Raw genomic sequence first — 12,597 nt, 5'->3', positions numbered from 1 at the left:
TTAGCACTTTCCATCTGTCTTTGTTGAAAAAAAGAGGGTGCTGCCAATATAGCATTAAAGAAGGAAGCAAAAGAGAAATTAGAAACTAAGAGATACTAAAATGTTTGGTGGTGCTCAAAATAGAAAAGCTGCTGGCTCTGAATGGGATGCAAAATGTGGCTGCTGAGGAAATTAAGAGTGAAAATTACAGAGGCTAGACACATTGGTACAAACTTAATTAACACTTGAAAAAGTAACAGTGAATAAATATTTTGTTCAAGGTAAATCATGTTAATAAACTTGATTGAGCTTTTTTGATAAGAAACAGAGATGATCGATGAAGGTAGTGCAGTTGACGCACATGTAGACTTTCAAAAGACATTTGATATATTTTGGAATTGTCAGCAAAAATGGAGCCAATGTGATTAAGGAGGCTGTACAAGATTGGTTTATGGGCAGAAAGCTGTGGTCAAGTTGTTTTTCAAAAAAGCTCGATGAGTGCAGGAGGGAGGGGAGTTGGAGGATGGACTGGTGTTGGGACCATTGCATTTTTTGATATGTAACATAAGTATTGGATATTTGGGTCTATACGAGCAAGATTTAAAAGTTTGGCGATTACATGAAACTCAGAAATATTAGTAAACAAGTCAGGAGGATAGCAACAGACTTCAGAACAACACAGGCAGATGAAATTTACACCAAAAGGCATGAAGTGATTAATTTCAACAGAAAGGATGAGGAGGGGTATAAAAACGATATTGTAATAACTTCAAGAATTGGATCCACGAGTAAACTCATAAAACACAATGATTTATGACAATTATAAACAACTATTTACAGAGTGCTTAAAATATATATTTTTTCCATACTCCACTCTAGGGTCCAAATACTGGTACAAGTCCCAACATGCCCCAGTGAAATCCCAACTCCGTCCCTCTGGACTAGTGGGTCACATGTCTCCTCCCTCAGAGAACGTCCCTTAGAGGGGCTAGCTACCACATCCCTCTCCCTCGAAGTCCCTTATTAAAGTGTGGGGGGGTGCACCCGTCTCTGGCATAGGAACATGACTCAGGCCATTGGTTATTTTGTGTCCCTGGATGATGTTCAATGATGTATACATAAGTCAACTTGAACAAAGCACAATGCTGTACCTGGGCCAAGGCAATTGGTGGAATCACCTCATCTTCCTTGAATAAACCCAACAATGGCTGTGGGGTCTGTCACTAAAGTGAAATGCCTCCCATACAGACATTAATGGCACTTTTTGAAGCCACAGATGGCAGCTCGGCCCTCTCTCTTGATTTGTGAATATTTCCTCTGTGCAACTGTAGGGGTTCTCGGTGAATATCCCACAGGTCTCACTGACCTATCATCCATTCTGTGGGATAAAACTTCCCCAATGCCATATGGGGATGTATCACATGGTAGTATTATCTACTTGTTGGGGTCGAAGCTCAGGAAATCCTTCCCTAAATCTCTCTGCTTCTCTACATTACTCTCCTTCAAGACTCTCTTGAAAGCCTACTTCTTCAAGCTTTTGGTCATTTGTCCAAATATCTTAAGAGGTTCAAAGTCAAATTTGGTTTGTTACCTAAATTCTTCACAAACACTGGATCCTTCCTCTCCAATGCTCTTGTACTTTGAAACTAAACCTGGTTCCTCAGGCTTCCAGCTGAGTTTGGGAACACCAAGCTTATCCTGGTCCTCAACCCATGACCCATCAAAAGTTCAGCTGGAGAGACTCCAGTAGTCGTACACAGGGTGATCCTATTTGATAACAGAAGCCTAGTTAACTTGGTGTTTAAAGATGTGGGTGGTTGTTTCTTCAAGCCAGCTTGAAAGTCTGCACTGCTCTCTCTGCCAGTCGATTGGATGAAGGATGGTAACTGTTCTGATGTGTTTTATTCTTTTAAAAAGAATAATAAAAGAAGGAGTTTAACACTCCTGTGAAGTGTCTTGGGACATTTTATTATGTTAAAGATGCAATATAAACACATGTTGTTATCTTTGTTCAGGTCGTTGTAATTTTACATAAAAGCAAATTAGTTCAATTCAGCATCAGATCGTAAATGTAAGAAAGTCAAAGTATTGTCATGTGAGAGTACCTTTTAAGAAATGGGTGTTTATTAGATAGCTGCAGTGATGTCAGAGAGTGGGTGGAGCTAGGTTGTCTGTCTGCTTTTACTTTCACTTTGGGTTGCTTGCTACAGGCTGTGTTTTAGTTTTGTTTTGAGCTGGATAGCTGCAGGCAAAGCAAGGAGCTGTATAAGGATCTCTCTCTGCAAACTAAAGACCGTCTCCAGATCAATTGGGTGATTTCAAAGTACTGACTGCTCTCAGTAGTGAATTTAAACCTGATCTCTGTTAAAAAGGGTATTTTGTCTTATGGATGTTAATAGGAAAGATTAAGGTTTACTTATAGAATATTGTATCTGTGAGGAGGATTGGTGTTGATAGTTGTTAAGATGTTTACTGTGGGTTTATAAAGTGTTAACTGGTTTCATAAATAATCATTGTTTTAATTTTAAAATACTGTAGAGTTCTGTTGCATCACACCTGCAGAGTGGGCCCGTGTGCTCCCCATAACCAAAATCTATTCAAAGTTGTGGGTCAGGTGAACTCCATGATACACTTTGGGGTTCTCTAAACCCTGGCCCCTAACAGTATAACATGCACAAAGTGAACCAAATGGACCACAAAAACATGTAAATCTGAAATAAAATTAGTCTTACCTGTCAACTGCAACAACAACACTCTGAGAGCTTGTCTCACCAATGGATTCCTGGATACTTGCTATTTGCTTTCGGTCCACAGTCCCACCAACTAAAGTGCCTGAATAGGCATAGAAAGAAGCACCCTTAGGTAAGTGATGCATTTGTAAGACACAATTCAAGTACTTGCAAACAATTCTAAGGACACGTAGCAATTACAGAGAATTACAAATACACAGTCTCATTAAACAGATAATCACGTTAGAATTAAGAAATACCCACAATGGAAATAGGTATTGTCAGTCGCAATTTGTGCCTCTCGGAACAAAACTAGCCCAGATTCAAATGTTTTAATGCCAACAAGAAATAGTTAAATGAACAAAAATTTGTGTTCTCTGCTGTAGATTCTGTAATTGTAGAAATGATTTACTAAGTACCCGATTTGAAATGTCAGTTTGGTTCAGCTGGGTAGGGCTCCTGTCTAATTTTACAATTTGCCGGGACTTCCAATGGCGGTGACGTACTGAGCAGTGGCACACCAGGTGGCTCTCCTCCAAAACACTACCAAACAGGTACTTTTAGTTGAATCTCGCCTGAAAATTCAGACTCATTTCACCCATCAATTAAAAAAAAGGGAGAAGAGAAAGAACAACATGACAGCAAACGGGAACGCGAGACGCCGCATGGATGGTAGGAGCGGAGGGAAAGGCTAAGAGCAGCGGGTAGATGAGACGGCGGACCCGGCTGCAAGATGTTCCTGACCAAGCAACTGTTGGCGATGAGGGAGGTGATAAAGGTGGAGATCCAGGGAAGTATTGAGGTGGATGTGACGGAGGGGTTGGTTGACATGCAGACGACAATTGACGGCCTGGGGGAGAAGCTGGAAGCTCAAGAGAAGACGATCCAGGAGCTTGAGAAGGCATCGATGGACCAGAGTGACATTATTGTTGCTCTGGAGGCCGAAATTAAATGGTTGGTGTCAAAACAGAGCCTAAAGGGGAAGGTCGAGGACCAGGAGAACCGGTCCTGGCACCAGAATATATGGATCATGGGTCTGCCAGAAGCGATCGAGGGCAGGGACCCAATGGACTATGTGGCCCAGATGCCGGGCAACCTGGTCGGGAGGGACAGCTTCCCCAAACCGCCAGAGATTGACAGGGCACACAGAACGCTCCAACCGAAGCGCAAAGCAAGTAAACAGCCGAGGGCAATAATTGCCAAGCTGCATTGGTATCAGGACAGGGAGAGGATCCTGTGTTGGGCTTGGCAGACAAAAGGCGAGAAACTGGGAAGAACACAGACTCCGGATGTACTACGACATTGGGGCAGATCTGGCAAAGCACAGGGCCGAATTGAACCAGCCAAAATCGGCCTGAACAGGAGCGGAGTGAGATTTGGAATGTTGTTCCCAGCCAGGCTCTGGGTCACGTTCCAAAATAAAGAACATAATTTCAATACCCCGGCGGAGGTGGACGGGTTTGTGCGAACGAAAGGCCAGGACAAGGGGTAGGCGAGACAGCGCTGAGGGCGAATCAGAGGTGGGTAAAAAAAGGAGAAAGAAAAAGAACTAGATGGGCCTACACCATGTTTGCATGGGACAGTATTGACTCGCTCTGAACAGAAATGCTAAAACACAGGAACGGGTGTGGGCAGTGTAGCACAGGAGAGGGTGAAGAGGAGACAGAGGGAACAACTATCTAGAGGGCATAGGAAAGGGGTAAGATCAGCCCCGGGATGGGGGCCACCACACTAGCGGGGAAAGCTAGCGCAGGAAGGACGAGAATAAGGGGGGGCTGCGGCAGGGTGTGGGGGGGGGGGGGGGGTTTAACCACAGGGCAGGGATGGGGAGTGCAAGGAGGGAATTAGGAACGAGGGGATGCAGGGAGGGGGGGGGGGCGGAGGTAGCAGGGCCAACAGAGGGGGTGGAAGGGGGAACACAAGGGAAATACAAGGATGAGAAAGGTTGGTTTTCAGATTGGCTTCAGCAGGTAAGGTGCAGATTGAGGGAACAAGACGGCGCCACAAGCAGCCACTTTGGAGGGTCGAAACAATAGGAAATCCTGGAGTGCAGGAGTGCACACGCATGGTGTAAACAGTCGATTGCCACTTTGGGTGCCTCCTGGACAAAGGGAAACCCCGAAGCAGAGTGGCCCGGCCTCATGGTGAGAACGGTGACTGTGGTCATTTTGGAAGCCCCCGAACAAAGGGAAACCCCTAAGTGCAGGGGCACGTCCACCAGATAAGTATGGTTGCTCCCGCAGGAAGGGGGGACCCCCCCCCAGGATTATTACCTGGAATATCAGGGGACTTAACAGCCCAGTGAAAAGATACGGAGTCTTCGCCCATTTGAGAAGTTTAAAAGTAAACACAGTCTTCCTCCAAGAGATGCACCTGAAGGAGAAAGACCGACTGCGGCTAAGGAAGGGCTGGGTGGGACAGACCTACTATTCCTATTACAGGACAAGGGCTGCAGGGGATAGATATCCTGATTAGCAAGAGGACAAGGATGGTTACAGACTCAGAGGAACGGTTTGTCATAATCAGCGGTGTCCTAGACGGGGCACCGGTAGCCGTGGTAAACGTGTATGCTCCAACTTGGGACGACACAGATTTCATGAAGATGATCATGGCAGAAATCCCCAACAGTGACACACACTGACTGATTTGGGGGGGGGGGGGGGGTGGGGGGAAGAAGAGAGAAGAGAGAGAGAAAACTGGGTACAGGACCCTTTGACGGGCCAATCAAACCCCAGAACAGGGAATAGGGCAGGCATGGCTAGGGAATTGAGAGCATTAATGGACCCATGGCAGTTCCTACACTCCGGTGAGAAGGAATTCTCGTTTTTCTCGCCGATGCACAAGGTATACACCCAAATCGACTTCTTTGTAGTGGGGAAATAGTCATAGCGGAATACTCCGCGATAGTCATCTCCGATCACATTCCACATTACATGGATGTGAGGTTGGAGCATGGACGTTGGACACAGACCTCCTGGCCAACAAGGTCTTCTGCCGCAAAACATCACAGGCCATAGGCGAGTACATCACTAATAACCAGAACGGGGAAGTCGCACCTTCCTCGTTCTGGGAGGCATTGAAGGTGGTGATTAGGGGAGCGATTATAGCCTACAAGGCTCGTAGAAACAGGGACGAGGGGGCGGCCAGGTAGCAACTGATCGACTCCATCCTAGAAGTCGACAGAAAATACTCCCAAGGCCCCAACCATAGAGCTTCTGGCGGAGAGGAAAAAGCTCAAATGGACTATAACCTGCTATCCACCAGGAAGGCAGTGCACCAACTCTGCCAGACACGGGGGAGAGAAGGCTAGCGGCCTGTTGGCTCACCAGCTGAGAAAGCAGGCAGCCACGAGGGAGATAGAACAAGTGAAAGATAGCAGAGGCGGACTGTTAGCTAAGCCAAAAAAAATCAACCAAGTGTTTGAAACCTTCTACCGGAGACTGTACACCTCAGCCCCCCGCTGGGGACTCGGGGATGAAACAGGTCCTCGATGGACTAGACATGCCACTCATGGGTGAAGATAGACTGAGGGATCTAGAAGCACCAATAGAACTGGGAGAGGTCATGGAGTGCATCAACTCCATGCAGGCGGGGAAGGCACCAATGGTAGACTTCTATAAAAACATTTGCACCAGTGCTGGCCCAGCTAGATGCGCTAGCGAGGGGCATCCTTCCTCCAATGCTAACGCAGGCCACTATATCGCTGATAGCCAAGAAAGAAAAAGACCCGACAGAATGCGGATCATATAGACCATTTTGTTGCTCAACGTAGACGCAAAATTAGTCGCCAAAATCCTGGCCAAGAGACTGGAGAACTGCGTACCAGAGGTGGCCGCAGAGGACCAGACGTGCTTTGTTAAGGATAAACAGCTAACTGCGAACATCAGGTAGCTGCTGAATATGATACCGACCCCACCCGGGGAGAGAACACCAGGAGGTGCTCATATCCCTGGTCGCAGAAATGGCCTTTAACAGAGTCGAATGGAAGTACCCCATAGAGATACAGGAGCGGTTTGGACAAGGGACAGGGTTCACCTCATGGATGATACACCTGTACAACGACCCCAATGTAAGCGTTCGGACCAACACCACCAGCTCCGAATACTTCCAGCTGCACAGAGGCACCAGGTAGGGATGTCCGCTGCCCCACTCCTGTTCACCCTGGCAATTGAACCCTTGGTGATCGTTCTGCGGAATGGAACAGGCTGGAAGGGCATCCAAAGAGGAGACAGATAGCACAGAGTCTCACTATGCGGATGACCTGCTCCTCTACATCTTGGACCCACAGTACGGCCTGCAAGAAACCTTGAAGCTCCTGGAAGAATTTGGGACTTTCTCGGGCTACAAACTCAATCTGGGCAAGAGTGAGGCATTCCCAGTGAACTCGAATGGGTGAATGACAGAGCTGGAGGTTCTACCTTTCAAACTAGCCCAAAGCAAATTCTGCTACCTGTGGATCCAGATAGCCCACAACTGGAACAGATCCACAAGTGGAATCTGACCAGTCTGGCCGAGGAAGTCAAAAAGGACCTACAGAGATGGAAGGCAATCCCGCTTTCCCTGGCAGGAAGGCTGCAGCCGATTAAGATGAATGTACAGCCAAGGCTCCTCTTCCTATTTAAATCCATACCGATCTTCATCCCCAAGGCCTATTTCCAAGGAATAGACAAAATGATCGTGGCATTTGTGTGGGGAGGGGGGAATAATCCCAAAATCCCCAAGACTACACTGCAGTGGAGAAGAAACATGGTCAGTCTGGCAATCCAACCACTGGGCAGGCACAGCCGAGACAGTAAGGAGATGGATAAAGGAACCGAGTACGGAATGGGTGAGGCTAGATGGTCCTCCTGTAAAGGAACGACCATCCGAGTCCTTGCCACGGCAGCGCTCCCATCCCCAGCGGCAAAATACACGTCCAGCCCAGTGGTGGTAGCCACATTAAAAACATGAAACCAGATGAGACAATATTCCAGCTTAACCGAGATGCCCACCATGGCCCCCATCTGCGGTAACCACAAGTACCCGCCAGCCATACAAGACACCAGTTTTAAGGAGTGGAGACAGGACGCGAGGACGCTAGCGGTCAGGGACTTTTACATGGGAGACAGACTCGCAACCCTAAACGAACTAACAGAAGGACTGGAGCACCGACATTTACAAATCCAAAACTTTCTCCTCAAGGAGACGACCCAGGTATGCGACGGCTCCAAGTGACAAAATGCTGGAGGAACTACTGGACGCAGACAATAGAGAGAAGGGGAACTAAGGGAACATGTCTGGACGACTTTTGGAAAGAGCAAGAATATCATTAAACAGGGCAAGACAGAAATGGGAGGATGAACTTGGGATGGAAGTAGGGTGGGGACTCTGGAGCGAATCACTTAGGGCAAATTCCACCTCCTCCTGCACAAGCCTATGCATTTTAAAGTGGTGCACAGAGCACACCTAACCAGAACCCGAATGAACCCTTCCTGGAGGTGGAAGATAAATGTGAACGGTGCCAGGGAGGCCCGGCCAACCACACCCATATGTTCTGGGCCTGCCCCAGATTTGTCAGGTTCTGGACAGCCTTCTTTGAGGTGATGTCCAAGGTTGTGGGGGTGAGGGTGGAGCTGTGCCTGAGTGGCAGTCATCAGGGTGTTGGACCAGCCAGAACTACATATGGGCAAGAGAGCGGATGCCCTTGCTTTTGCTTCCTTAATCGCATGGCGGAGAATCCTGCTCGGCTGGCTACCAGCAGCACCACCCACAGCTGCAGACTAGCTGGCAGACATGTTGGAATTTCTCCACCTGGAGAAAATCAAGTACACCATCCGAGGGTCGGACGAGTTCAGCCTGTTCAAAGCCAGTAGTGATTAGGGAGAAAGGGGGGACCGATGAGGGCAGACAAAAATTGTACAGGGCAGCGAGGGATATCAGGAAGGGACATGGGAAAAGAACAAGACAGAGAAACCCCCTCCGCCCCTCACAGCGAAGCCAGAGTGGTAACAGTGAAAATCACAAAATGAAGGAAAGAATATAACAATACAACACACAGGGCGAAAGATGGGGCAGGATGGACCCCAACTATCAATGGCGGCAGGCGGGGGGGGGGGGGGGGGGGGGGGGGGGGGGAACCAAAGGGGGGGGCCGATAAAAGAAGCACATGTAAAATTGAACATAAAAGTCTTATTCTGTAAATATTGTGTTTAATATGTCGAATTATTAAACCGTTAAAATTGGAAAATGGCAATAAAAAATATACTTTTAAACATTTTTTTACAATGTCCTGAAGACATGAGAAATGTAAGTGATTTTTATTTTCAGGACAACTTTATTGAAGCATCCCTCCAATTTACTGCAGTTCCACTTCCAGTCTTATTCTGTATATTGTAGTTGGGGGAGTAAATTCCAGGACATGTTGCATATGAAAGCATAAAAAGCACTGGGAATGGTGAACATGCGACAGACAGCCATTGAAAATGCAGGACTATGCTAAAGGTTAAGTTCCAGTATGCGGAGTCTGATAGGGAAGGGACCTGGCGTAACCAGTGTTCCCATCAGGTTGCCTGGATGCTCAAACATGCAGAAGCCTGCAAGCCTTGCTCCATGTTAAATACTCTGTATACAGGAAAGCAAAGATTTAAAGGTATCATGCATTCAAAAATCTGGCTTTGCACAACAACATTTTAAAAAGGAACACTGACAATAACAGAAATTCCAAAGAAAGTGGGATGTGGTTGCGGTATAATTTATTCCAAGTGATAAAAAAAAAACAGCTTACCCAGTCCCAGACTTAAAAACTCGTCTGCTGTCTGATCTCTAGATCCAGAGACTGATCCTTCTCTACCGCGAACTGTTCCAGAAATGTAGCGTGCTTTTACTCCAGTGCCTATTAACTGGGCCAGTTCCAGCTGACTGATACATTTTAAGATCTATGAATATTTACAGGTAAAAGAGAAGACACATTTACAAAATTTTTCCAGTGGCTCACAAAATTTAAACTACAAAATGAATGAATTAATTTGTGTTGAAACAGGTTCCTGAAACACCCCTGATTCGCTTCAAAGTCAGTTCAATTATACTGTGTAATCTAGCACAGTTAATATGTATTTATTAATTAGAAATACACATAAAAGAGAAATAGATTTTCTATTGAGCAATTGTGACAAAAATGCTTTTGCTGAATGAATATCCTACACTGTCAACTACTGGGGGTCACCATTGACCAGAAACTCAACTGAATTACCCATATTAATACTGTGGCATAAGAGCAGGAATCCGGCAGGGAGTAACCCGCCTCCTGACCTCCAAAGCCTGTCCACCATCTACAAGGCATAAGTCAGGAGTGTGATGGAATACTCTCCACTTGCCTGGATGAGTGCAGCTCCAACAACACCCAAGAAGTTCAACATCATCTAGGACAAAGCGCCCGCTTGATTGGCACCCCATCCATCACCTTCAACATTCACTCCCTCCACCACCAACGCACATTGGCAACAGCGTGTACATCTACAAGATGCACTGGCTCCTTAAGCAGCACCTTCCAAACCCACGACTGCTACCATCTAGAAGGACAAGGGCAGTAGACACATGGGAACAGCACGACCTGTAAGATCCACCTCAATCACTCATCCTGACTTGGAACTATATCACTGTTCCTTCACGGTCTCGGAGTCAAAATCCTGGAACTCCCTCCCTGACAGATCTGTAGGTGTACCTAAACCATACGGACACATCATCAGCTTCTCAAGGGTAATAAGGGATGGGCAATAAATGCTGGCTGAGACTGCGACGCCCACATCCCAGCAATAACTGAAAACTGAACCTTACATGGTGAGAACTATAATTCAAGAACGTATAAATTGAGCTAAAACCAAAAATAACAATGAACATATGGCGGATTACCAATTGTCAAATACCTTAGAACAATAAAGTGAAGACTATGTCAGCAATTAGATCAATCCTTATCAACTCAAATCAGTCTTCAATTACCCAGAATTTAAAAGATAATAGTGATGCTTATCTTTGAAAATCTAAGTTCTAGGATACAGTGCAAGTGTGTTGTGCCACAAAGAGTAAAATATAGTTCATAACAGATTTCCCCAACAGTAAATTTGTATTCTCAACCTTGTTATATGCAGGATAATAAACTTTGACAGCAAGGGAAGATTGGAGACAAATCAACATAACCACTCTTGCTCACCTCCCAAGTAGTCAGTCAGAGAGCTATTGGTTCGATTAGAGAGAGGCTGAAATGGTGCGGTAATGGACTTCGTAAGCATCTAGATGGGAGAAGCTCTGCCTCCAATTCACTATTGGATTACCCAATGCTCTGGGAAATCTGCTTGGTATCTATTATATTTAAATCATGCACCCAATTCCAATGGGAGCCTGATTTAAGTTACATTATTGAATTGTCCTGCCTCTCCAAGATAGGACACTTGTAAAAATGGCAGGGACCCCCAATATGATGGAATGGCAACAAAAATAAAATTAAGACTATATTACTTTCCTTAGTGGGAATAAAGGTACAAAATACTTTTGGGGTGTACATTTTTGACTCTGAAAAATGGGTCGGAAATGAAATGTAACAATTCTCATAAAACTCATCACAAACTACCTCCAAACCAACTTTGAGGTTGGAAGGGGCGACTAATACAGTTTCAGGAGATGAGACCAAAGATGTGCGGGTTAGGTGGATTGGCCATGAAAAATCGCTCCTTAGTGTCCAGGGATGTGCAGGTTAGGTTATAGGGTTACGTGGATAGGACGTAGTGGACATGGCTAGAGTGCTCTTTTGAAAGGTCAGTGCAAACTTGATGGGCCGAATGGTCTCGTTCTTCACTGTAGAGATTCTGCGACTCACTTATTTTAATATTTTAATGAGGCTGCATGCCCCCCTTTTTTCTCCATTCCAATTTTCACACTGGCCAGCTGGTTTTCCCAAGCCTCAGGAAATTCAACAGCTAAAGAGAGGCAATGACAATGCATGGAATAGGCTAAATATTTTTCCAGCACTGTTTGTGGCCCAAGAGAAGCAAGAGTGCTCTGCATCGGGGGCAGCATATGGCACAGTAGTTAGCACTGGGACTGCGGTGCTGAGGACCCTGGTTCGAATTCAGGCCCTGGGTTACTGTCCTTGTGCAGTTTGCACATTCTCCCCATGTCTGCGTGGGTTTCACCCCCACAACCCAAAGATGTGCAGGTAGGTGGATTGGCCGTGCTAAATTGTCCCTTAATTGGAAAAAAATAATTGGGTACTCTTAAATTTATATTTTTAAAAAAGAGTGCTCTGCATCAACCACTCCATGATCCAGTACACTGCATGGCAAGCGCTATCCTCCCAGCGCCTCACTGCCCATGTCCTCTGAGCACCCCCTGCTATTTTCACCCCGCCTCCTCCAATCTTTCAGGACATTCTCATCAATTGCCAACACCTGCCCACTGATTTTGCAAAGCCCCACATCAATGCCTGACCCGAGGAAAACCAAAACTTTCAGATTTCCTTATGATAAAACTGCTTGCCTTCTTTCCCGTCTCTCCATAATATCTTGGTATTAAGAACAACATCTAGTCACAGATCGACTGTTAGGTATTTTGCAGTAATGCAAATTAAAATAGGATTTTGTTCAATTTATAAAAGTTGCAAATCTTCCTAATTTATGTATGTGCTGGATAGTTCCAAGAAAGGATGTAGGTTATCGACTAACAATAATCCAGTGTAACTACCTAGCTTTCTTACATTAACAAGCATAGCACAAGATATGTGTAAATTAATTTTAGAAATTACACTGTACATCTAGAACAAGTGGTAAAACCATGTTTGAAAGCAGAATTCTAGCCAATCATAATCCTTAACAATAGAAGAATCTGTGACGATGAGCAAATCAATTAATACTCAAAGCAA

The 12,597-nt window shown here is 45.7% G+C and overlaps 1 protein-coding gene across 4 annotated transcripts in view; it reads right to left on the bottom strand.

Moving 5' to 3' along the window:
- The window catches only part of arfgef1 (ADP-ribosylation factor guanine nucleotide-exchange factor 1 (brefeldin A-inhibited)), a 362,892-nt gene that overhangs the window by 108,879 nt on the left and 241,416 nt on the right, over positions 1-12,597 (bottom strand). For all 4 annotated transcript variants that reach the window (XM_072467619.1, XM_072467620.1, XM_072467621.1 and 1 more), the window contains 2 exons: positions 9,472-9,622; positions 2,712-2,811 (listed from right to left, as the gene is read on the bottom strand). In XM_072467619.1, coding sequence (XP_072323720.1) covers positions 2,712-2,811; positions 9,472-9,622 — 251 coding nt within the window. The remainder of the gene's footprint in view (positions 1-2,711; positions 2,812-9,471; positions 9,623-12,597) is intronic.

Source organism: Scyliorhinus torazame, chromosome 11 (assembly GCF_047496885.1).
Source record: "Scyliorhinus torazame isolate Kashiwa2021f chromosome 11, sScyTor2.1, whole genome shotgun sequence".
Taxonomy (NCBI): Eukaryota; Metazoa; Chordata; class Chondrichthyes; order Carcharhiniformes; family Scyliorhinidae; genus Scyliorhinus; species Scyliorhinus torazame.
The sequence above is the reverse complement of the archived record's forward strand: the minus strand, read 5'-3'. Positions and strand labels throughout refer to the sequence as shown.